This window comes from Heloderma suspectum, chromosome 2 (genome assembly GCF_057233095.1).
Source record: "Heloderma suspectum isolate Gila_16-S chromosome 2, 16-S_ref, whole genome shotgun sequence".
Classification (NCBI taxonomy): domain Eukaryota; kingdom Metazoa; phylum Chordata; class Lepidosauria; order Squamata; family Helodermatidae; genus Heloderma; species Heloderma suspectum.
This window is the reverse complement of record NC_139459.1, coordinates 23,064,156-23,090,385: the sequence shown is the minus strand read 5'-3', so window position 1 is coordinate 23,090,385 and position 26,230 is coordinate 23,064,156. Positions and strand designations below refer to the sequence as shown.

The 26,230-nt window shown below is 46.6% G+C and overlaps 2 protein-coding genes across 3 annotated transcripts in view; both read left to right on the top strand.

Moving 5' to 3' along the window:
* The window catches only part of ATP8B1 (ATPase phospholipid transporting 8B1), an 88,432-nt gene extending 81,141 nt beyond the window's left edge, over positions 1–7,291 (top strand). For both annotated transcript variants that reach the window (XM_084832973.1, XM_084832975.1), the window contains exons 25-28: positions 582–827; positions 2,280–2,418; positions 3,686–3,816; positions 5,271–7,291. In XM_084832973.1, coding sequence (XP_084689099.1) covers positions 582–827; positions 2,280–2,418; positions 3,686–3,816; positions 5,271–5,501 — 747 coding nt within the window. In that variant the 3' untranslated portion in view covers positions 5,502–7,291. The remainder of the gene's footprint in view (positions 1–581; positions 828–2,279; positions 2,419–3,685; positions 3,817–5,270) is intronic.
* A 5,915-nt stretch (positions 7,292–13,206) lies between these two features.
* The window catches only part of NARS1 (asparaginyl-tRNA synthetase 1), a 38,953-nt gene continuing 25,929 nt past the window's right edge, over positions 13,207–26,230 (top strand). The window contains exons 1-5 of the mRNA XM_084832972.1: positions 13,207–13,417; positions 15,568–15,650; positions 19,214–19,279; positions 19,948–20,040; positions 23,274–23,363. Of these exons, the coding sequence (XP_084689098.1) occupies positions 13,279–13,417; positions 15,568–15,650; positions 19,214–19,279; positions 19,948–20,040; positions 23,274–23,363 (471 nt within the window). The 5' untranslated portion in view covers positions 13,207–13,278. The remainder of the gene's footprint in view (positions 13,418–15,567; positions 15,651–19,213; positions 19,280–19,947; positions 20,041–23,273; positions 23,364–26,230) is intronic.

Here is a 26,230-nt window from a genome sequence, read left to right as displayed (position 1 = left end):
GTTTTTCCCCCCCACTGGCAGCCCCACCATAAAATTAATGTGCAGGTTTGGGGCATATTATTCTATTCTAGAGACCTGCCCTAATAAATCTGAGCAATGTTGGAGCCCCATTCATGCCTTATATGTTTGTGTGTTGACTGGAGAAGTGGGGCTGTGCTGCTGGCCCCATCCCTAGCATTGGGCATACCACTGCCCCGCCACATGGACATCCATATGTTGATGTGGACATCTAGGGAGGAAACTTGTACATGAGCAGTGCAAAGGAGGGCTCTGGCCTTTTCTGATTCCATAGTCTGGATATATGCAAGATTTCAAGTGAATGCAGAATTCTTATCAGACAGCGTGGAATCAGGATGTAACCTCCCATGGTTCAAAGCAGAAAGATTATGTCTTCTTTCTGTTTTGAAATGCCAGCAGATATTTTGCATTTGAAACTGATTTTGTTCACTGAGAACTAGTATAACTGAAATCTTTCCCATCTGCAAAATGGTTGATATTGCAGGTTTATTGTGGGGACGCATGACATTGCAAGTTTTTTTAAAAAATTGTAGTATAATGTTGTAATAATTTCTTGAATTAAGGATGTGAGTGACAAGCTGAGCATACGGTTTCCTGCCTTGTACGTATCGGGACAGAAAGACTTGCTTTTTAACTACAAGAAGTTCTTCATAAGCCTCCTGCATGGTATTATAACATCGCTGGTTATTTTCTTCATACCGTATGGTGCTTATCTGCAAACTATGGGGCAAGATGGAGAAGCACCCTCGGATTACCAGTCGTTTGCTGTCACAGCAGCGTCTTCTCTCATAATTACAGTCAATTTTCAGGCAAGTAGCATAATTTTCATGATCTCCCTTTGCTGTTCTCAAAGCACATCTTTGCGATGGACAGCTTGATCATCCAGATTCACTGACACTGTGCATGTTGGCATTATAAAAAAGATTGCCAAACTGCAAAGTATCTACAGAATATCACTTTTCCACAGCTGAGAAAAGCCTTTGCAGTGCTTGGATTGCAGCAGATGCCCATGGCTTATTTGGAAGGCATGTGCCATCACATTCCATTAGGGATAGACTGTATATCTGTGGGGGTGGTTGCATAGAGGACTTAGCCCATTATTTATTGTTCTATCCATTATAGGACTATCCCAGAACAAAGTTCCTGTCTCACTATGTGTCTCAATGTACTGGGTGATCAACAAATGATAAAATGGCACACATAGACCGAATCTACGCATATCAGTTATACTGTTATCCTAACTATTGGTGCCCATTGGTGTCACGTGTACCAATAGTTATGATAACGGCATAACTGCTGTGTGTAGATTCAGCCTTACATTTAGATGCGTGTGAATGTTTATCCTATCATGTTACAAATAATATGACAGCTAAGAAAATTTGAACAAGGATTGTAAAGAAAGTGTCAGTGGATTCTAAAGGACATTCTCTAATCTGAGCAAGTTTGTGTAAAGTACTTACTGGATGTTTTTATGAAGAATAAATTTTAGTTATGTTTTTATGTTAGATGAGAACTGGGAAGTTCAATTAGTCATGTTTTATGTCTTTATTAAGGTAATATTTATTTTTTGCTTTCGTGCTGTTTGCAATGGCCTATGGCTATAAGCAATAAATATTTTGTTAAGACATTGTATACCAGTGCTGGTATCTTGTATTTCTGGAAAGGCTTTATGCTGGTGCAATGAGACTGGAGGTTGGAAAGGCTGAGAGGGAGTGTTGCTACAGTACTGTCCTGTAGTCTCAGCCCTTCATCTTTGCCACACTCATATCTACCACACTGCAATTTCTGCAGAAGGAAACTTTTGCAGCTCATGTAAACAGAAGCGGCATCTGGTACAGTGCCAATGTGTGTTGGGTCTTGGGCTTTTGCAGCTGTCATTCATTCTGTCTTCTGAGCAAGAGCAATGCTCACCTCCCTTTGAAGCAAACCTGGAAAGTCTGACATAAGAGAGGTGGAATGTTGGTGGGAGAAACTGAGTGAGGTGGGGTAAAGCACGATGATCAAAGGTCAATGAAGCCAGCTTTGCACTGGGACAGGAGGGCTGAGAGAAGGCTCCCTTGTCTGTGTGCTTGAAACTCTGGTTCCTCAAAAGCAGCAAGCCTGAAGAAGAGCTTGGACATAAGTGGGAAAAAGTAGCAAACATTTGGCAATCTTTCTCTTGGGTCCATCTTCCCCCTTTGAGTTCTTAATTCATTGTCTTCCAGAATATTTTTAAAAAATCTCATCTGACTCTCTAACTTTATTTCTGTTTTTTCTTGTAGATGGGTCTTGATACATCTTACTGGACATTTGTTAATGCTTTCTCAATATTTGGGAGTATTGCACTTTACTTCGGTATTATGTTCGATCTACACAGTTCTGGGATACATGTCCTTTTTCCTTCTGCCTTTCAGTTTACAGGTCAGTACTGCTTATTTCTGTCTAGCTGCAGCCATAATAGTATCTAAAAATGTTATGTTATGCACCGTAGCAAACCTTAAAAGGATCAAACCTTAATAGCTTGGCCTTCGTAGGAAGGGGCTGTGAGGTTCAGGATGTAAGCCAGCAATGTTGAACCTCTTCCAGCCTATGGTCCAAATTCTATTCTGGAGAAGCTCTTGTGGGGGGGCCGCGTTCCAGTGGTGGGCAGGGCTGAAGGCAAAAGGGGTGGGGCCAAAACCCCCAGCATATTTTAGCTTAAAGCTCTTCCTGCAAGTAAGTAGCCTTAGGGGAGGCACTTAAACCTGCTGAAGGGGGAAAAATGTGCAAAAGCCAAGAAAGCTTAAAGCGATCAGGAGAAAGGGGATGGAGTTGGGGAAGAGCGATTGGCCATCTGGGTACCCCTGAAGGGCTGGATGGGGACCCTAGGAAGGCTGGATTTGGCCTGTGAGCCTGAGGTTCTACACCCCAGATACAAGCAAACCATAGAGCTATTACATGATTTACTGAATTCTCTGTACTGCTGATATTGTTGAGTTTAATAAACAGATAGCATATCAAAGGCCTATTAGAGACCACAGAAAAATAGTCGAATGTTGGGAACCATCCGTAACATATATTAACAATGTTAATGAGGTTGGTATTAATAACCATAAAGGTTTGCATTTGATTTAGTATTTGGCTCATACGTACGTATTTATTTAGGAGATGAGAGTGTATTTTTATTTGTATTTAAGTTGTAGTAAAACCTATTGCCAGGAGGAGGCCTCTTGGACATCTATATAGAAATAGATGGGACAAGTGGTGGGACAAGAAGATATGCGTAAGGGCCACATGGCTTAGTGGTAGACCACATGCTTTGCATACAGACGGTTCCAGGCTCGATCCCTAGTATCTCCATTTCGAGGATCTCAAATAGCAGTGCTGAGGAGGTTTTGCTGCCAGCCAAACTAAACAATTTTGGAAGAGATAGACCATTGGTCTGACTTTATATAAGGCAGCTTTGTATGCTAGAGACCATCGGGCATCTGCAGGCATGTTACAGTGCTATTCACTGAGGTTTTTGTCGCTGCTCCGCAGGCTGCTGTCAAAATATAAGCCTCCACCACTACCACCAAAGCATGCTTAGTCAGTAATTCATATCACAACCACTGTGCGTCACAAGCATGTTTGCTTTCTGTCTGATAGCATTGGCTTGAGGGAACACCATGGCAAAAGCAGTACATGTCTTGCTTTGTCTCCTTTTCAGGTACTGCTTCAAATGCACTTCGGCAGCCTTATATCTGGCTGACGATAATATTATCGGTGGCGTTTTGCTTGCTGCCTGTGGTCGCACTCCGTTTCTTGACAATGACTATTTGGCCTACAGAAGGTGATAAGGTATGCAGAAAAGAGAGCTCCAGAATGGATTAAGTTGCAGAGTATCAAGTTGCAGGAGAGTACCTGCATTCCTCATTTATAGCAGGGGTGCAAAAAGTGCTCTCCTTCCCTTGCTAGTGTTCGATGATGAGGGATTGAAGATAAAGCATGGGATTCCCTTGCTAGCACTAGCAAGAGAATCCCCAGGCTTGCGCGTGGATGCATGCGCATGTATGGGGCCCCTTGGCGCCATCCAGTATGGCCCTTTGGGCCAAGAAGGTTTTGAACCCCTGATTTATAGCAAAAAACCAATAACCCCTGACTTACTGGCTGCGTTTGGAAGTCACAATAAGCCTTGGGTTCTTGTGCTCCCTCAGTCTCTTTCCTCCTCCGGTGTTCACAAAAGGAGGAATTCAGAAGCGTTCACTTCCATTTTTGATTGTCATGTCATCTGAACCAGACAAACAGTGATGCAAAACCAAGGGTTATGAAGCTGGATTATTTCAACAAAGCACGTTAAATTTAACCACAGTTTAGGGTTTGGTCAACACACCAAACTGAGGTTAATCGGAAATGGAAGCAAAATCTTCTAATCTCCTCATGGCTGCACTGGAGGAGAAGAGGGTTATCTATGCTTGTTCTTGTCATGATAAACCCTAGTTTATCATGACGTGTACATGCAGACACTGTGATGTGAGGTTTCGTAGGCTACTTATCCCCATATCTTGCCTTTCAAAGCTCATACCAGAAGTTTGGTTGGTCTTTCAACATGTTAGAGCTTTTTTGCTATTTCGTGGAAGTTTGTGTGTTATAGCTGATTTCTCAAAGTTATCTGTTTCTCCTTTCCTGGAAAGAGGGTGGGGAAGGGAGGTAGCCTGAGGTACCCGACTTTGGACCCGGGTTGGGGGGAAAACTAGTTGCTCAGCTTCCCCATAAAGCTATGACTGTATAAGCATGAAGAGTATAATACACAGCCTAAAAATAAAATGTCAGATGAATTGAATGTTTGGTGCACAGCATCTATGGAAAAATCGGACAGATAGCAGGTTTCAGTCCTCATTGACCAGGATCCAAAGAACAGCACAACTAGTTCTGTGAACACAAGATGGGATTTGAGGTTGCATTCTCCCCTGCTGCAGCCACTGCGATGCTACACGGCGAAACACTTTTGAACCCAGAAGAGTTTCAAAAGCAGTTGGTGATATGCCAAATAATATATGGCATGGTGGTCTGTTGTTTATTGAAAACAGGTTTAAAAAAACCATTTGATACCAAACACATGTTTGAAAAAGTAGAAAAAAACAAGGGGGTGGAGAGCGGGAGAGACTCACCACTAAAACACAGTAATAAAGCAGCATACAACACAGAAGAAGGTTCATGATTTATAGCACATTTCAAGTGTACAAAGGACTTCACTTATGTTCTAACGATAGCCAGTGAGTCTCTTTTAAACCCCTTAATTTTCTCATTTAAAGATTCAGAAGAATCGCAAGAAGTACAAGGCTGAAGAAGAAAAGTGGAAGCGAAGGCAAAGTGTCTTCCGTCGTGGGATATCAGGCCGCCGCTCTGCTTACGCCTTCTCTCATCAGCGAGGTTATGCTGACCTGATTGCTTCTGGACGGATCATTCGGAAAAGACGAGCTTCATTAAGTGCAGTACTTGGCAACAATTTGGCAGAAGTCAGAAAAGCTGAAGAAGACAGCTGATGACTTCCTGTGTCCTACCCAAAGTGGGATTTTTTTTAGCAGTTGCACAGAGTTTTTATTTTTTTTATGAAAGACTCAGGAATACTTTTTTCAAGAAAATACATGCAAGGTTTGAAGACTGTCTGATTTTCCCCTCCAAGCCGGCTTGGGACTACTGAACTGAAGAACTGAGAGGTGTTTTTAAATCTTGATCTTTATATAAATATTTGTTCCGCGTGAAATTGAAGGATATAAATAATCCACGGACTTAAAGCCCAACAATTTTAAGGGTTTTTTAAAATGGTACTTAGAACTTTAAATCTTTTTTATTACACCCATGAAATAAATTTTTACTGATGTTTCATGCCTCAACACCAAAGATGAACAGCTGAGAAGCAAAACAGTTATCTGTGCCACTTTGTTCCATTAATTTATTCAGCTATAATGGTGACTTTTAGGTAACCAAAGATTTTTTTTCTTTTTAAGTTAGCTGTGCAATTTTACTTTGCTAAGCATTCAGGATAATTCACCAAGCATGAGTTATCATGATTGCCAGCAGCATTCTTTTTTAATTTCGTAGTTTTCAGGGATTTGGGTGGGGAAAAGTACATAATTTTAAAGTTCTTAATTGGATTAACCTCCTTCTAGAGAGAACAGGTTCCATCCAAGAAGCACTGCTAGTTTGCCATATGGACTAATGGGCATTCTTGGGAACTGGAAGGGAAACCCACTGAAATGAGTGGCACTTATGTAGCAGCGGGATGTGGTACATAGCGGTTTTTTCTGGGCATCATATTTTACACCACAGCCTTTTTGTGGTCTTTGAACTACGTCGCATGAAGTAGACCAAATGGAACAAAATATTTTTTCACTGGGTGATGGCTCAAAGCACAAAACAGAGCGAGAGAATAGTTCACATTTAGGATTAATCAAATTCACTATGTTTTAATAGTAAAAATAATGTGGGGTTTAAAAAAAACATGCATATATCTTCACAGTTTTTTGTGTTGGGACATATAAATGGTTTACATTTCAAAAAAATTCAGCACACACCAATTTTGTCTTTTTAAATATTCACAATATAGTTCCTCAGTTTTGGAGGTAAACTGTGTAACTATATACATTTATCTTCTGTTAAGAACATGGAGTTTGCTGTGGTAGAGCACAGGCTTTGCAGGCAGAAGGTCCCAGGTTCAATCCCTGGCATCTCCAGGTAAGGCTGGAAAAAATCCTGCCTGAAACCCTGGAGAGCCACTGCCAGTCAATGTCGGCAGCAGTAGAGTCTGGTGGCTCCAAAGTCAGTGGGGCAGTGACTCTGCTCCGGGTTTCAGTCAAAGCCACCTTGGATAGCCCCTTTAGAGTTCTGGCTGACTCTGACTGAAACCTGGAGTGGATTCACTGCCCCACTGACATGGAGCCACCAGCTTCCACTGGTCGACAGTACTGGACTGATGGGCTCAGTATAAAGCAGCTTCCTATGTTCCTATTATTATTACTATTATTTAATGTGGAAAAGTTTACAGCTTTTCTTTTCAGTAAGTGGCAGAGGGTTGTGTTCAGCTTCAAAGATTGATTTCTCTCATTAAAAGATGAGGAAGTGGTTGCCATATGTTTCAGGCTTCTAATCTGGGTGCAATATTTGCAACTGTAACATGCTGATTGAAATGGATGCTTCATATACTTGTATCTGAACTATCAAGTGTAAATATTGTATTTGTTAAAAGATCTGAACTATCAAGTGTAAATATTTTATTTGTTAAAAGATGATGTTGTATATACTTCATACCTTAATTTTTAAAGTTTTTGATGTGAAAAGCTGTTTTCACTGGCCTGGTTGTTTTGATTAAAGTGTGTGTCTCTGTGTGTAAAGGGGCCGCAGTGGCTTAGTGGTTAAGATGCTGAACTGCAGGCCGGAAGGTCAGCAGGACAGCAGTTCGAGACCCGAGTGCTGTGTGACGGAGTGAGCTGCCGTCTTCAGTCCCAGCTCCTGCCAACCTAGCAGTTCGAAAGCAAGAAATTGCAAGTAGATAAAATAGGTACCGCCTCAGTGGGAAAGGTAACAGCGTTCCGTGCACCTCGGTGTTCAGTCATGCCAGCCACATGACCACGGAAGCGTCTTCGGACAGTGCTGGCTCTTCGGCTTAGAAACGGGGATGAGCACCACACCCTAGAGTCGGACATGACTGGTTGGGGACACCTTTACCTTTACCTCTGTGTGTATACATGTACCAACACACACATCTCCACAGTGTTCAGTGATTTTCAAAGGAATGGGGGTGCTGCTAGAAAGCCATTCATCCTGATCCACTGCTTTGTTAGATCAATTGGACAGGGGAATTTCCCAGTGCCATATTAACAAGCCTTCCAGATTCTACTCAATAGAGAAGGAAGCCTTGAGTGCATAAAGAGAGATGTGCTCATAGTGGTGTCTTATCCTTTGAGCAGAAGTTCTATGCCCACACATGGGGCTCTGGGCTGATTGGAATGTGATCCCCTTAGAAGGATGCCTCTGAGGCTTCCACATATGCTCTGTTAGACTGCTGCCTGTAGGGTGAAAGGAGTGACGGAGGCGATTTTCGTCTCTCTGTCTTCTTAAATGTTTTTCCTCTAGACAGGCCTTTGAGCCTGTCTAGAGAGAATGTATCAGCAGGGGCTGGGCTGGGGCAGGCCAGGCCATAGGATTTCTCATATCCTGATCTCTCCCCTCCTCACCCACTGGAACACCCCCTTTTCCTTCCCTCTGAGGCCACGTTTGCCACTTCAGGAAGCAGCCAGCACAGTTCTTTCCATGGCAGCTGCGAGAGGACGGGATTGGAACTGAGAGTCCCCCTCCCGAGGTCGTAGTAGGATCTATGTCCTTGGACGGGGGACTCCGAACAATTGTATGGTCCCTGCAACACTCTCTCAGGGACCATAGGATTCCTCTCTCCATTGCTTATACATTAAATGCTTCTGTGATAGCTGCTAAAGAGTAATGTCTCAGAGACCTTTTGCAATGCCAGAGGATTAATCTGATAGAAGGAATGTGGCTACTTGCTCCCCCTGCCCAAATCGCCCTGGACAATGCTTACACCTTTTAGAAAAATCCTTGAAAGCTCAGTGCAGCTACATGAAAAACACATTACACTGACCACATTAGGGCTCATAGGCTAATTATGACTGCTATTCTTGATATGACTGCTACCATTTTTGATGCTCTGAATAAATTACATGTCTCTTCGCTTTCTGCTGGTTTGGAAATCCTGTACAAGTAGGCTTTATGGGCACAATCCATCAAACATATCCTATGACTAATCCCCATTGAAACTGATGGGACTTTAATTGTGAAGAAGTCTGATTCTATTGTTTTCAGTGGGAATTAGCAATGACTAATTTGTTTGATTGTGTCCAAACTTGCATGAGGATTGTTTCTGCAACTATGCAACAATATCACTGTAAGATTCTCATACATTTTATCATTGTGAGTAAGCAATAATTGATTCTGGAACCAAAGAACAAAAAACAGACTGAGCAAGAAAAGATGCAAACTATACATTTCTCAATGCCAGTCCTGAATATCTTACCAGTGGTAGTGAGCTTGGAAAGTGTGCCACAAGTCAAGTGAAAAAGTTTGATAGAGCCTGTGCAAAGTGCACCGTAGTGGCACATAAGCAGCTCCACTGAACATCAGGATTGTTTAGTCTATTGGGCCAAGGAGCCTGTGAGGATTCCTGCTTCTGTCCATACCATCGCCACTCGTGTCTTTTGTGGCTACTCATGCCTTATATTCTGTATGAGTCTCTGCTACTTTTGCCAGTTTCTAAAGAACACTAGACTCAAGCCAGGTTAAGAAAAGGCTAGAAATGTAATAATTTTTCTTCATTTTTAATCATTTGCTATGAGAATGCGTGCTCTAGCTCTCGAGGGAAGTCTTATATTTTTACCACTAGAGGTCACCACTGCCTTGTCTTAAAAATATAACAGCAGCACTACAGCAGATACGCACAGGTGTTGGTTTCTATCATCTTGAAAAGGCTTTTCCGGTAGAAGAGAGAATGGTTCAGCAGCCCCTGCCAGTCTGATGACGTTCACTTCCACTCCCCCCACCCCACCTGGAAGTATGTTTCTGTTAGCGGGGACTCAGCAAGAGGAGGAGGCGGGAACACGGATGAGTAAGCAGGCCCAACCCAGACTCCACCCAGCCATTAAGAAAATAATGCAATTAGAGCTCAGTGGAAACAGCACAAAGCCCCAGGCTCCAGTGATGATAAGCCCGGACTTCAAGCACGGTGGAAACTGCAAAAGGAGAAGATGTGATTGAGGCAACATCACAACAAAGTTGCAAACAAAGTGAAGCTGATAGCGTGGAAACATGCCCCTGGTCCTCTCCAACTGTGTTGGACTACAACCCCTAGGGTGGCTGGCTGGCAGACGCTGGGATCTGTAGTCCAACACATCTGGAGGGAACAGGTAGAACACACTTCCCACCCAGTGGTCAGCCCTACAGCGAGGCGGCATCCGAGTAGCGTACTGTGCTGGATTGCATCGCCAGTGGTTGCATCTAAACCAGTGGTCTCCAAAGTGGGGTGCGTGCACCCCAGGGAGTGTGCGAGACGACCCATTGGGGTGCAGAAGCCGACCGATCATCAAGCAGCCTCCCGCTGCCCCAGCGAGCTGCCATGGTTGACGATGGCGACAGCAGAGGCAGCAGGATAGGACGGGCGCCGAGAGGGAAGCTCTGTGGCATCTCTCCTTCGGGTCCAGTCCTGCCCTGCCTCTGCCATGGCTCCTGAGAGCAACTGCGCCAGTCTCTGCCAGGCCCGGCAGAGGAAGCCGCGGCATCGGAGCAGCCGCCAGCCTGCCGAGGCAGAGCACATGTGTTCCAAATGTGCTGACCTTTTCTGTGATGACAAGCAGCAGTCAATAGTATGCTACCCAGCAGATAGTTCTGAAAAAATAAACACACGGAGGGAGCAATCCTATGGGGATAGGCGGCCACCTCCTAACTCGGAGGCGACCGCCTATCCAATGCAGGGCAGGAGAAGCTTGGAGGGTATTGTCCCCTCCGTGCTTCAGCCGCCCTGCATTTGCGGCTAGACAACCGATTTTGGCTGTCTAGCCATGGGAGGGCAGAGCGGGGGAGGAGGCTGCCGTAAGACACATTGGATGTGTCCCTGCCCCAAAATGCCCTCCGGGAATGCTTCATTTCGGCTGCCCCATGCTCCTCTTGCAAGTGCGGAGCACAGGGCTTTTCTGTGCTGCCTCTGAGGCGCACAGAAGTGGGTAGAAGTTGGTTCTCTGGGAACCGACCTTGGAGTGCAGGCCCTGGCGTCAGTTCCTGGGAAACCAGATATCCTATGGCTGTCTAGCTGCTGACTAGTGGCCATAGGATTGCTCCCTAAAAATCTTCCGAACAAAGCATTTCAGTGGGTTTTGAACCCATTTGTTAAAAATATAAAAATGCAACACCTTTCGATTAGTTTGCAAGGACAACTGATTGACATCGGGGAAGATGGAAGTTTACCAGCTGAATTTCAACTGAAACGTTTGTATACTTGAAGGATGGGATTGAAAAATGAAAAAAGTATCATGATTTAGTAAGCACAGCCAATGATGCACTTCTTCCATTTGGATCTATATATATTTGTGAGCTGTCTTTTTCAGTGGTGACAGCCATTAAAACAAGGTATTGAAATAAACTGCAATTAGAACCAGACCTTTGAATCCTGTATCACAAAGTATGAAACCAAGATTTTCAAAAACAATGAAGCATATTCAATCACATTACTCTCACTAAAAATATTAATTTATTTTAGTGAGAGCAAAAAGGGTTTTTATACTGTTAATAAATGCAATTTTTTAAAGTTTATTTCATCTTTATCTCATCCTTTAATTTCTATTTATTGTGTATGTTTTATAAAGTACATAATAAATCCTACAAGCTAGGCTTTAGCAGTATGTGAACCGAGAACTACCGGAAGTACAAGTTGGGTTTCGAAGAGGCAGAGGAACTAGAGATCAAATCGCCAACGTTTGCTGGATCATGGAGAAAGCAAGAGAATTCCAGAAAAACGTCTATTTCTGCTTCATTGACTATGCTAAAGCCTTTGATTGTGTGGATCACAACAAACTGTGGCAAATTCTTAAAGAGATGGGAGTACCAGACCACCTCACCTGTCTCCTGAGAAACCTGTACGAGGGTCAAGAAGCAACAGTAAGAACTGGAGATGGAACAACCGCTTGGTTCAAAATTGGGAAAGGAGTACGACAAGGCTGTATATTGTCACCCTGCTTATTTAACTTATATGCAGAGTACATCATGAGAAACGCCGGGTTGGATGAATCACAGGTCGGAATTAAGATTGCTGGGAGAATTATCAACAACCTCAGATACACAGACGATACCACCCTAATGGCAGAAAGCAAAGAGGATCTCAAGAGCCTCTTGTTGAGGATGAAAGTGGAGAGTGCAAAAGCTGGTTTGAAACTCAACATTAAAAAAATGGAAGATCATGGCATCTGGCCCCATCACTTCCTGGCATATAGCAGGGGAAGAAACGGAAGCAGTGACAGATTTTACTTTCTTGGGCTCCAAGATCACTGCAGATGGTGACTGTAGCCATGAAATTAAAAGATGCTTGCTCCTTGGCAGGAAAGCTATGGCAAACCTAGACAGCATAGTAAGAAGCAGAGACATCACCTTGCCGACAAAGGTCCGTCTAATCAAAACTATGTTTTCCCAGTAGTAATGTATGGCTGTGAGAGCTGGACTATAAGGAAGGCTGAGCGCCGAAGAATCGATGCTTTCGAACTGTGGTGCTGGAGAAGATTCTTACGAGTCCCCTGGACTGCAAGGAGGTCAAATCAGTCCATCCTAAGGGAAATCAACCCTGAGTGCTCATTGGAAGGACAGATACTGAAGCTGAAGCTGAAATATTTTGGCCACCTAATGCGAAGAGAAAACTCCCTGGAAAAGACTCTGATGCTGGCTGGGAAAGACTGAAGGCAAAAGGAGAAGGGGACGGCAGAGGATGAGATGGCTAGATAGCATCACCGATGCAATGAATATGGACTTGAGCACGCTCCGGGAGAGAGGGCAGGACAGGAAGGCCTGGCGTGCTATGGTCCATGGGGTCACAAAGAGTCGGACACGACTGAACGACGACTGAACAACATATATATCATTTACAAATACATATACATATACTGGGGGTGCCCGCTCAAAAAATGTTTACTGATGGGGTGCGCCATCAAAAAAAGTTGGGAGGCCACTGCGCCACACAGGTTCTGTTGTTTTAAGTGTTATTGTATTTCAAATCAAATTAAAACAATATTGTATTTTTATTATATTTTAAGTTGTTTTATTGTGTGTTGTTTGGTTTTAATTTTTGTGAACCGCCCAGAGAGCTTCGGCTATTGGGCGGTATAGAAATGAAATAAATAAATAAATAAATAAATAAATCTCCGAAAGGCTGTTTTATTTTGGTTTGTGCTTTTATACCGTACTGTTAAGCTTTGACACGTTGTCTTGTACGCTATGATGCATTTCGTGCTTCGTACGGTCGTGGCCCGCCCAGAGAGCTGCTCCTCCTGGGCGGCACGGAGATGTGCCCAACCAATCATCTGTGGAACGGCGAGGGGCGCGTCCGCCCCGCTCCGCTCGCTCCCCCCGCGGCTCCCGGCCCCGCTCTTGCGCGCGCCGCTGCCGGCGCCGCTTCTCCCCGCCCCGTGCGCTGCAGCTGCGCGTGGAGCGGGCGGGCCGCGCCGCGCCGCGCCGGCCGTGCAGCAGCGAGGCTCGCTTTGCGGCAGCGTGCGCCTGATGCAATCCGCCTGCCGGGAGGCGCAGTCGCCGGGAGCCGAGGAAAGGAAAGGGAGAGCGAGCGGAGGGGCGCGGGCCCCTCTGCTCCCGGCGGCGATGTCTGCCGCGATCCTGGAGGAGGCGGGCAGGCTGGCCCTGGGTGAGCTCTGCGAGGGAGCGGGCGCCCGGGACGCCCGACCTTGGCTGCTCGGGGGCGCCCGGGCGCGGGCCCGAGGGAGGGCCGCGCGCGGCCTTCGGGGCGCGGAACGGGCTCAGGGGCGGCAGGCTCGTGCGCGGTGCCCCGTCCCGCCGCCCGCTTCCCCTGCGCCTCGCAAGCCGGGCTCGGCTCTGCGGTCGCCTCCGCGCCCGCCCTGGCCGACGGCGCGCGTGCAAGGGCGCACCGGCGAACCCCGTGGGATTCCCGCGCCGTCTGTCGCCACCGCCCGAGCAGCCGCGCGCGCTCCCTGCCTGCCCAGCGCCCCTTTTCTCTGCCGGCGACTGGACGAACCAGAAGCCCCTCTTGGTGGCGGTCGCTCGGGAGTGAGTAGCCACCCGGGTCCGCCCTGCGCCTCGGAGATGCCCTGATAATCCTCCTCGGAGCTGGATATCGTAGGGTTGCGGCGGGGCGCGGGGGGGGGGGTCCTCTGGGGCGGGACCACCCCTGTGCGGCCTCCATTTCCTCCGCCGGCGCAGCCATCATTTCCGTGTTCCTTCCCTTTCCGAGAGCCGGCGCAAGAGGCCGTCTGTCTGTCCGCTTGCTTGTTCGGTGCAGTCAGGCGCGGTTAGGAAAGCGGCAGGTAGCAGCGAGCTTAGAAATGTGGCGGGACTGATCCGCTTCGTTCAGACGTGGGATGGGCGTGGGAGGTGAGATGCATCCTGGCTGCCATATGTCGGCGCTCTGAAATATGTATCGGCATCATTCCCTCTTATTTCCCGTGCTCAGGTGGAGAGTGCCGATGCTCATGTAGCCAAAATGGCTGCATAAGCAGTACTCTCACAGAAGAGAGAGGTATCTGCAGACTTGTGAGGAATGGTGAGGTCTCCTGAGGTATAAATGCATTTTTAGGTGGAAACAAATGGGGGGGGGGGGAATCTCCCACAAAACAACGCAGCGAGGACTGAGCATGCTCAGTGGAGATAGAATGCTGATTGATAGTGGGAGGGGGATAGAATGGCTGGAATCCTAACAGCAGCACCCCATACTGCAGCATTTTGTTGCAGTGGTACTTGTCATACTGCAGCATTTTGTTGCAGTGGTACTTCCTCTAACAGTCCAGTGGGTGATCTGTTGCTGATGGGGTCTGCACAGCCATGCCTAACTCTCCAATATAGCATGGGAAGAGAGGGTCTCAAGCAGGGTTGGGGTAGCTGTGGCTCCAGATGTTGTTGGACCTTGAGCACAGCTGGTGTTGTTGGGCAAGTTGTCTTTTGTGGAAGCTTTTCTGCCACGGCTGATACCTCTCTGCGGAACCCCTGTTAAACTCTGGAAGCCATTGTTGGAGGTGTAGAGACATGGAAGCCTGGGGGGGAACCCCCAGGAAAACCAAGGGGGATTTTTTTTAAAGTGCTTTTAGTGTTCCCCCCACCCTCCAAATTTGGGAAAAAATTATCCCTCCCCCCAGTTTTATCCATTTCCCCCCAACCTTTCCCATTGCTGTGTAGGACTGTACAAATAGGCCCAGTTTGCAGCCCCATGCAAAGAGGTCTGCACAGATCATGCCTGACCAAGTTGATCGCAACCCAGCAATCATATCTGGCAGCCCCTGTGGAGCTAAATGACCTCCTGTGGCTGCTGCTGTTTGCCTGGACTTCAGAAACAGAAGAGGCCAGCAAGCTAAAGTACACAGATAGTTAGCTACATTTGTCTTGGTGAGTCAGTTTGGACCAGTCTGCCCGAGAACACATGAATTTTTTCCTCCAGTGACATGTGATGGGTGCCTATATATTTGCAAGTGAAGCTGACATTTCTTTTGCACTTGTAATATTGCAAGCCTCCATCTACTTGGATGTCAGTTCCATGGAGTTCAAGTGGGGTTTACTTCCAAGTAGGGATTGTGTGGAAAGGCAGAATTCGGACATCCCACCAAACCATGGTTAAGGAAGCTTAACTGTGGTTTGGAGCAGCTTTTTCCCAACCTGTTGTCCTCCAGATGTGTTAGACTACAACTCCCATCAGTCCAAGCCATCATGGCCAATGGGATAATGGGAACCGCAGGCCAACACATCAGGAGGACACCAGGTTGGTGGAGTGTGCGTGTGCATGCTTGCTGTATATGCAGTAAAGACTAATGCCTCTTTGTGCTTTTACAGGAGAGGTCTACGTCTCTGATCGAGAAGGATGTGATACCGCAGGAGATGGAACTCAGATGAAGCCTTTCAAAACCGCTCTGCAGGTACCTTTCATTGGTCTGGGTTTTTCATGTTGAGATAAGCATCTAATTATACAGTAAAATAGGGTCACTACCTGATCGGTTCATTTATTTATTCCATTTTAATCCCACTGTTCAGCACATACTGTTTCCCAAAGTGGCTTACGTCAGTCAAAATAAATTCAGTGCCATGCCTGTAGCAGGCAGAGCACTGAGCACAAATGAGAATGAAAAGTTGGCCTGGCCCTCAGGTTTACAAACTAAAAAGTTAAGGAGACAGAAGGAAAAAAGGGAGAGAAGGGGGAAAGTAGAGGAGACAGATCGGTTTGACACCACCAGAGCAAAAAGGGTTAATTGTTAACAGGCATTTACTTCCAGTTGGGGCCAGGTTGAAGGTCTTCTCTTACTGGTGTCCTTGGAGGGAGTGCCACTACCCAGTGTTAATTTGAGCTGTTTAACTTCAGAGCCTGCGCTAGTTGGGTTCTAGACACCCCAGTGGGTAACCAACCAAGTCCAAACAGGCAGATATCACCACAGATTAAAACGTTAACTGAAATCCATTAAATACGATATTTAATTATAAAAAATAGGAAAAGAGAGCATGGTGGTTATATGAGCATTAGAAGCTTTTTTATGATTACACTATCAGCAGTGAAAGAGAATGTAATATAAGATTTGCAGGTGTAATCTTATGGTTTAGGCACTGGGTGCACGCAAGCCCTCAAATTCGGATGCGTCCAAGTATTATATGAAGCACAGGAGACCTCCTGTCTCCTATGTTGCATTTTCGCTAGATGGGTAATTTCACCTGTTTAGCGGAGGCTTTGGAGAGGGGGAGGAAAGGCGGCTGGGGCAGCAATAGGAAAAGGCATAAGCCAGCCCCCCCAGTCTCCTCCCCTCCCTGCCTCCATGAACGCCTCCTTTCCCTATCTCCGTGCCCCATTTACTGAGGGTGGAGAAGCAGCCAGCCTGGCTCTCTCCTTGCTGGCTACAAGGGAGAGGGGGAGGAAGCTGGGAGCACGGCTTTCTGGCTCCGAGCCTTGTCTTCAAGCGTGGAGCCAGGAGACCGAAAAATCCCGTGTCCCCCAGATGCTGTCTAGGAGACATAGGATTGCTCCCTAAAAGAATTCCACTTGACAGAGCAAGCACCACAAATGCAGAGAGGAAGAAAACAAATGGAGCTTAACTAAAACGTGTTAAAATCATTTAAGGATGCAATCCTATGCTGGCTGGGGCATGCTGGGAATTGTAGGCCTTTTTTTCTGTCTACACATGCATGGTGCCTTAACTCTTTTTTACTTCCTCATGCACATGATTTGAATATAAAAAGCTAAGCTAAAGCATTACTAAGTTCCTCAAGGCTTGTGAAGAATTAAACTTAGTTGAATGTAGAAGCTAGAGAGAAAGAAAACCTTAAGGCTTGGAAATAATTCTGAGTTCCATCTTAAAGTCCCAAGCTCAGAAAATATTCTAAGACCTAACTTCAGAAAGAAAAGTGTTAATTAGTGCTAAAGTTTAAGAGTCTTAGGGCGCAATCCTATGCAAGTTTAGACAGAGAAAAGGCCTACGACTCCTAGTATGCCCCAGCCAGCCATGCATACTGGGAATTGTACAACTTTTTTCTGTGTAAACATGCATAGGATTGCACCCTAAAAGGATCTATATTTACCCAAATCCTTGGTTCCAGTAATCCAGGTAGAGAGTGAAGCAATGGAAAAGATAAAAAAGGAGCACAGAGCTCTCGCAACCTGTGCTTTTATACACTTGCTCTGGCCTATGGGTGATGAGACAACCGTGTTCTAATAAAAAATGGGGTGCATGGGCAGTTAGATTGCCCATTCACCAGTGAGAAGCGAGATGTCTATCTACCCCCTCCAACAATATGGCATTTTACGTCCATGTGGTTTGGGAACATTTTAGGCCTTATCGTTAAAGGGTTAATGTGAGACTTCCTAAAACATATAACATCTGAGCACGTTATCTTGACTGACATGTTTCTCGCTGTACATCTTCTTTGAATGTATGGTCATCTTCAGTCACAAACACCTTAACACCTCTGTTCATGCTTTTGTTGTAACTCCCCAAACCAATAGGCGTCGAATGAGGACATGTTTCAGCATCTCTTATCAGGCAGGTGCACCACATGACCTGCTTTAGCAGGGGGTTTTCCCTTCTTAGTTGGGATCTGAGCATGCGTCACTTCCCTCGTTCCACCGCTCATAACAGCATCTCTGCCAGCACAGTTCATCGTGACCTTGCTGTTGCTCTGCAAAAGCTGTTTGCAAACGACAGCTGCATTTTTTCTCTTCTTGCAAAGCCGGTCCTGCAAAAATACCTCTTCGTTAGAGGTATTATATTGCCATAACATTAATTAGAATAGAATCACAATTTCAGGGTCTTCTTGTCCATGGGTCAGGGGTCTAGAATATTTATTATCCCACCATTTTTCCTCTTGCAAGGAACCTAAGGCAGCTTACACGGTCCTCCTCTCCATTTTATCCTCACAACAACCCTGTGAGGTAGGTTAGGCTGAGAGTCAGTGACTGGCCCAAAGTCTCCAAGTGAGCTTCATGGCCGAGTGGCACCTAGAACCCGGATTTTTCAAGTCCCAGTCCAGCACTTGAACCACTACACCACACTGGCTATCAATATAAGTTTGGGGTCTTCCTGTAGGTCTCCCCAATACCCTCATTCAGACCAGTAAACCATTCCAGATCAAATTAGCCATCTTCCATTTGAAGCAGCCTCTTCAGTCTTTTGTTAGCAAAATTATTTAACCCTTTCAGGGCCCGATTAACACCCAGTAGCCCTTGTTCCTCTGGCCAGTGGCTGAAGGTCCCTCTTTCCCACCCCCGTTCATGCAGTGTTACGCGACAGTTCTTTTCGGCTGAGAGAGGGAAAAGAAAATGTGGGCTTCGGCAGTTTTGCGGACACGAATTACATTTCAAAGGGAGCTCACGCAGTACTTTAGCTGTCCGTGCAAGCAGCTCTGAGCAACGACCTTCGATGAGGGCTCCCATGGCAGAACGTCTTGTGCAAACGGGGCGATCGATGGGCCAAGTCCCTGGCAGTTCCTGCGACTACGGCTGCTTGCAGACAAGGCTGTTACGGCAGCTGGGCAAAGTCGGGGCAATGGGAGGTCAGGGCGATTTGCGCACTGTCTGGGTTCGCCCAGGTCACACATGACATTTGTCCGCTTGCTTGCGTGCCAGAGGGCTGCCAGGGCTGTTCGCCACATGCAAACTAGACAATTGTGTGAACCCAGACCTGAGGTTACCATAATCCCTGATTTAGGAGACTGTGTTGGCCAGGATGACTGGGGATGATGGAATTGCAGCTGAACTTATCTGGAGAGTGCCAGGTTGGACGAGGCTGATATAAGAGGTTAACAAGGAAGTCCTTAATATTTTAGGACCACACAAACAGCGAAAGTAGCTGTGTTGGCCAAAGGAAAGTGCTGAAATCCATATTAGTGTAATACCTTTATTAGGCTGACTCAAAGGTCATAAAATACTGTGCAAACTTTAGGACTAGCTGTCTTCTTCTTTTCTTAATACAACTAATTTTATCCTTTTTTTGTTTTTAAGGCACTGCTCTCTGCTGGAAAGGAACCATTTCCCACCATCTACGTGGACTCGCAAAAAGAAGGCCAGGTTGCGTAAAAAGCATAAATGCGTCTTTTCCACAGTGCAAGGATTAATTTTGACTGGCGGGTAGATTCAGGGCTGACCACAGAAGGGCTCCTACCCACAATGCACAGTCCCTTTATGGAATGGATAGAATGTGTTGATGGCCACCAGCTTAGATGGTTTAAAAAGGGGAATAGACAAATTCATGGAGAATCAGCCTCACAGTGGGTATTACTAGTGAGGAATAGTAGGACCTGCAACCAAGTGTTACAGTCTGGAGTTCTCTTATTCACTGTTCCAATCAATCATCCATACTCTGCTGCATGGATTCCACTCTGTCCCCTCCCCCTTTCTTCGCCCCCCTCCCCCAGTTCCTACTGCTCTCCCATTAGATTTTTTCCCTAAAGTTTTTTTTGTACTTCTGCAAGCTATGGGGTTCTCCCCAAGCCTGCTGATGCCCCTCTTGTGCTTTGATGCTACTGTTTTGGCGACATAAGGATCTGCACAGCCTGAATGTTGGAAATATGGATTATAAGGAGCCTCCAGGCTCATGGAAGAGGGCTTCCCAGTTTCCCGGGGCATCTGGTTGGCCACAGTTAAAATGGGATGTTGGATCCAATAGATCTTGGATCTTAGGGGGATCTTCATCAGAAAGCAAACATGTCACCCTTCTTTTCCTTTCACCTACCTAGAGATGGGAAATGATTTCCAAGACTCAGTTCAAGAATGTCCGAAAACTCTGGCAGAGGGAACAACAGAAAAGTGAAGCCAGAGAAAAGAAAGAGGTTAGGAAATATCTTTCTTCCTTCTAGGCATGTCGGAACATAGCCTCCTTCTCATGTTCTCCTTGCAGTAATCCTGAGTGAAAAAGAGGGAGAGACGGACAGGCACATTCTCCCTGTGCCGCCCCCCCCCCCCCTTCAGATAAGCAGAGATTTGAATCTGGGCCTTCTCCAGGCTGGTTCACACGTGTGTGTCTGTCCTCTGAGAAGTATGGCATCAGGCGGTGGATTGGATGTGTAAATAAGCCATTGCAGGCCAGACACTAGAAGCACAGAGAGAACGTTCATATCGCTTCTTGTCACAGTGCCTCTTGCTGGAGCAAATTGACCTGTTCACTTGCGAGTCATCGACTGACGCGTGAACCGGGTCGATCCTATGTCCAAACCTGTCATTATATCTCATGCACCACTTCAGCGCTCTTGTTTTTTAAATGGCTGGTCCAGGAAGACCTTGCTTATAAACGCTCGCTGAATCTGTTTCCTTCTGCAGTGCCATTGTCCTCCAGACCGTTGAGCCGGTCTGTCAGCTTGCATCAGCCCTTAGGACTTTTTACAGCCTTGCATCTGCCCCACGGAGGGAGCGTTTACCTTCCCAGCCACTGGCGATGGAGGCATTTCCCTCCGTGGGGAGGCCGCAGAGAGGGAAAGAGGGCTGCTTCAGCAACAGCTATGAGCCGGGAGCGCGGAGAACCATCACGGTGTAGTACAGGGGTGTGGCTCTCCAGATGTTGTTGGACTGCGACTCCCGTTAGCACTTGCCGACATAACTAATGGTGAGGGAGCTGTAGTCCACAGCATCTGGAGAGCCACCTGTTCCCCATCCCTGATGTAGTAGATGGAGTGCTAAGTTTGGGCCACGGTGCCCCATGTTCCAATCTGCACTTAGTCATAAAGGTCTCTGGCTGGCATTGGACAAGCTGCGCTCTCAACGGCATCTACCTTACAGAGTTGTGAAGGTAAAGCGGAGATGAGCAGTAGGATCCAATGGTGCCCTCCTGCTGGCGGCCAGCACCACTGGTTCCTGGTGTGCATGTGACCAGTCCCGGTGGCAGTGGTGTGCGTGCAGCCCCTACCGCCTGCCGTGGTGATGTAGCGCTTCCGGGGGCAAATCCCAAATGACCGGAAATGCACGTTTCCGTAAGGGGTAGGTTGCGCGTTCCAGAAACCTGCATTTTTTGTCTTTTGGGGGTTGCCCCCAGAAGTGCAACATCGTTGCTGCCAGTGGTGGGGGCCACATGTGTGCTGCTGGGGCTGGCTACGTGTGCGCCAGTGGTGCTTGCCACCAGTGGTAGGGCACCGTTGGACCCTACCCATGGACAGAACATGGGAAGACGTCTGTGATACAGTTGTCATAGACAGACAGAAATGTGATGTCAGTTATCCAGCTGCTCGATATCCAGGGGTGGGCAACCAGGAGCCAAATCTGGCCCTTCTGTAGTCCCCAGATGGCCACCCCCTTCTCTTGGCCCCACCTCCTTTCCCCCAACCACCAATTGTTTGGTGGTTTCCCAGCATATGCGTAATTTATTTCCCATTCTCAAATACAGAAATGCCTAAGGCTTAGTTACTGGCAGTGAGAGCTGTATGCTAAAATATGCTGGTATTTTGGGCACCACCCTTCTTGCGTTTGACCCTGCCCACCACTGGAATGCGGCCCCCAAGAACTTTTCCAAAATGGAATTCAGCCCCCGGGCTGAAAGTGGTTCCCCACCCCTGCACTATACTGTAGTGGAAGAGGTAGAGCTTTCAGCGAGCAAACTGATAATCTAACCTCAGCTACAGGAGTACTGCTAATTTAGATACCTTTGGGCTCTTTCCTGTGTTATATATTCGTACTGCAAGCTTGCACATGTTTGTAATGATTTGCATGTTTGGTAATGTGTTTTTCCTCCCATCTAGCACAGGCATAAGAAGATAGACATGTAGCTGTAACTCTTATCAGTCAGGCGTTTAGTGGATTTAGGTTGCTTTGCCTCTTGTGTTTTTGATCTTCAGAGTCATGCCTGCATTCATGAGGGCTAGAATCCTTTTTCAGAATTTTCAGAACATTTCAAATTTTCAGGAATCTGAAAGAGCTTGGACCTCACCTGTGCTTTGGGTTTTGCATGTTGGATTCCCCCCCCCCCCCCGCCGCCTATCACAGTCTCCTCTGAGCAGGTCTTTCCCAGCCTTGGTGCTCAAGCTCTTTTTGAGTGAGTTGAGCTTGGGCATTTCTGCATGCAGTGAAGCTAGAGCTATTTGCACTACGGTCCTTCCCCACTTCCTGGGGAGCTCAATTCCTGCAATCCACATTCCCCTAAAAGTTAAATGTCAAGATTCCTGTTGGCTTTAATGGCCAGGTTTGCGCGTCACAGATTTATTTGTAAAATCTCGGTTGTGAATGAGCAAGTGTGCTGGTGCACACTGCCGTCTCACTCCTGCTGTGACTGGGAGCGGCTAAACAACGCAGGGACGTTCTGCCCCTGGTTTGTTTGCCGTAACGTGTGAACCAGGAACCACGGCTTGTCCGAGGAGAACTCTGGGTTGTCATTATGTGCAAACAGGGCCAATGGTTCCAGATTGCACCCCACACACTTTCATTCAAACTAGAGTGCCGGATAAACTAGTTTCTTCAGTTTTGTGGTTTTTATATCTATTAGGGCGCAATCCTATCTGGATTCCCACCAACCTCCAAACTCAGAGGCTGACGGAGATCCTATGCAGATCGGGAGGAGCACGGAGTTGATCTTCACCTCCACATTCCCCCTGCTCTGCATTTGTTAGACAGGGAAGGGGAGGAGGCTGGCGATAGTTCATATCCTGCTTCCCCAGCCCCCTCCCGGACCACGGGCACGCCCCCTTTCTGTCCTCTCCGAGGTTGCCTTTGTGACCTCAGAGAGGCAGCAGGCGCAGTTCTCTGCACACCAGCTGTGAAGGGGTGGGGAGCTTGGACCCCTGGGTCCGAGGTCGAAGCGCTGTCTCCAACCTTGGATTCAGGAATCCAAAATATCCTATGGCTCTAGAAGCCATAGGCTTGCTCTCCCTCCGTATTCTTAAAAATCTTTACATTGCTCCTGGTTTTTATTTTGGTTTTATACTGTAATTTTAGTGCTTTTTAAAGTATTTTATATTTTTTCGTGCGGCATTTTATGGTTTTAATTGTTGTGAACGACCCAGAGAACTTTGGCTATTGGGCAGTATAGAAACGTAATGCATAAATCAACTACTCTTTAAACATAAAAAACAACAATCCCCAGGCGGAAGACCTGTTGCGCCGTGAGAAGAACTTGGAGGAAGCAAAGAAGATTGTCATTCGGGAAGATCCCAGTCTCCCAGAGCCCAAATGCGTGAGTAAAATGCTTGAAAAGTCATCCTAAATTTCATTCAGCTGTTCCTAGAAGTGTTGGGGCGAAAGGGGGCTTGTGTGTCGCATGCATCTAAGGTTTGTATCCAAAGCTGTCCTTCTGCCGGTGGAATGGACCCGGCTGGCCAGGGGATCCTCCAGAGGATATTTGGGGACATGGAGTGGGGGAGGAGGGGAAGGGAAACTCCTGTTCCCTGAGCAGATGTCTGCTTGCTTCTAACTGTCAATGGGTTCTGTATTACGTGTAGACAACCACAATCATGTTCTGTTGCGGAAGTGGGAACGTGTGGCCCTCCATATGTTGCTGGACTACAGCTGCTGTCAGCCCTAGCCAGCATAGACAGTAGTGAGGGTTGATGGGAATTGGAGTCCCACAACATCTGGAGAGCCACATGGTCCCTGTCCCTGTTCTAGTGTATTTCAAGATCCATAGCTCTCTTTTTTAAAAAAAAAAAAGTTAGAAACCCAACGATTTCTAAGCTGTGAAAGCATTACCCTGCTAGACAAGCCTCTAGATTCATACTTGCGGTAGCCAGGGCTGATTTAACATCTCTGCTACATTCCTGAGCTTGCACTGAAAGAGTGGAGGGAAATCTCACCCAGATTGTATGGCTGGATGGTTCTAGCACAGTCCTAGGCACATTTATTGGGAATTCAGTCCTCTGTTTGGTGGGGCTTCCTGTCCAGTAAGTGTGCAAGATTGCAGCCGCAGGGTGATAGTTGAGTTCCGTGTGTGCCTTTAGAAAAGTTGCCAAACCGATCTTGCAGAAATTTCATATTGAGTCAGATCATAGGCCTCTCTGTTACGGGTTTGGCCTTTGTTGAGTGTTTTCAGTCTATAGTTCCAGTATTTAGGAAATTTTGGCTGCCAGATAACTAGCCACCCATAGCTGATCAATACACTTCAAACAAAGCGTACACCAATAATTGTTTTAGGTGGATTCAGTTTTGTTTCTGTATTAGCAAGAATTAGTAAAGGAAAATCTTTTTGATCAGTGTTCTATTTTTATTAGAAATATGGTTGTAACATATCAAAATATAACTTGCATAAAACGACATAAAAACATTTGTTTGTTCTTAGCCTTTGCATGCCCTGGCTGTGGGCTGCTAAGGTTTGGAGGTGCCGAGATAATGATAAGCCAGACCCAGGTTTGCTTACAAGGAGACTTTATTGAGTACTTACAGCACACAGGTGTACCCAGTGGTTGGATCAGACAGCTTCTCTGAACCCAGAGCCATGGGGTAAAATGGGTTTTATACCATACATGCAGTGCTGCAGTGTCAGCAGTGAGCCAGCATGACAGAAACAAGTGTTAATTAGCATTCATTTGCAACCTTCCCAGCGTAGGCTAACAGTGCTTGTTCAGAAGGAAAACAATCATAGAATCAGAGAATAGTAGGGTTGGAAGGGGCCTACAAGGCCATCGAGTCCAACCCCCTGCTCAATGCAGGAATCCAAGTCAGAGCATCCCTGACAAATGGCTGTCCAGCCTCGTCTTGAAGGCCTCCAGTATGGGAGAGCCCACCACCTCCCCAGGGAATTGGTTCCATTGTCGTATTGCTCTTACAGTCAGGAAGTTTTTCCTGATGTTCAGCCGGAATCTGGCTTCCTGTAACTTGAGCCCATTATTCCGTGTCCTGCACTCTGGGATGATGGAGAAGAGATCCTGGCCTTCTTCTCTGTGACAACCTTTCAAGTACTTGAAGAGTGCTATCATATCTCCCCTCAGTCTTCTCTTCTCAAGGCTAAACATGCCCCGTTCTTTCAGTCTCTCTTCATAGGGCTTTGTTTCCAGTCCCCTGATCATCTTTGTTGCCCTCCTCTGAACCCTCTCCAGTTTGTCTGCATCCTTCTTAAAGTGTGGTGCCCAGAACTGGACACAGTACTCCAGATGAGGCCTAACCAGTGCTGAGTAGAGGGGAACTAGTACTTCTGGGGATTTGGAAGCTATGCTTCTATTATTGCAGCCCAAAAGAGCATTGGCCTTTTTTGCAGCCACATCACATTGTTGGCTCATATTCAGCTTGTGATCGACAACAATTCCAAAATCCTTCTCGCTTGTAGTGTGATTGAGCCACATATCCCCCATCTTGTAACTGTGCATTTGGTTTCTTTTTCCTAGGTGCAGAACTTGGCATTTATCCCTATTAAATGTCATTCTGTTGTTTTCTGCCCAGCGCTCCAATCTATCCAGATCACTTTGAATTTTGTTTCTGTCTTCCAAAGTATTAGCTATCCCTCCCAATTTTGTGTCATCTGCAAATTTGATCAGCGTTCCCTGCACCTCCTCCTCCAAGTCATTAATACAAATGTTGAAGAGCACTGGGCCCAGGACTGAGCCCTGCGGTACCCCACTCGTTACCTCTCCCCAGTTTGAGAAGGTCCCATTGATAAGCACTCTTTGAGTCCGATTCTGTAGCCAACTATGGATCCACCGGATCATTGTTTCATCTAGCCCACTTTGAGCTAGTTTGCTCATCAGGAGATCATGGGGCACTTTGTCGAAAGCTTTGCTGAAGTCGAGGTATATGATGTCTACAGCATTCCCACGGTCTACAAGGGAGGTTACTTGATCAAAAAATGAGATCAGATTTGTCTGGCAGGACTTGTTTTTGACAAATCCATGTTGGCTTCAAGTAATCACGGCATTGTTGTCAAGGTGCTTCCAGATGGATTCCTTTATCATCTGCTCCAGAATTTTCCCAGGGACTGATGTCAGACTGACTGGTCTGTAGTTCCCAGGTTCCTCCATTTTACCCTTTTTGAAGATAGGGACAACGTTAGCCCTCCTCCAGTCATCTGGCACTTCCCCCGTCCTCCATGATTTCTCAAAGAGAATAGACAGTGGT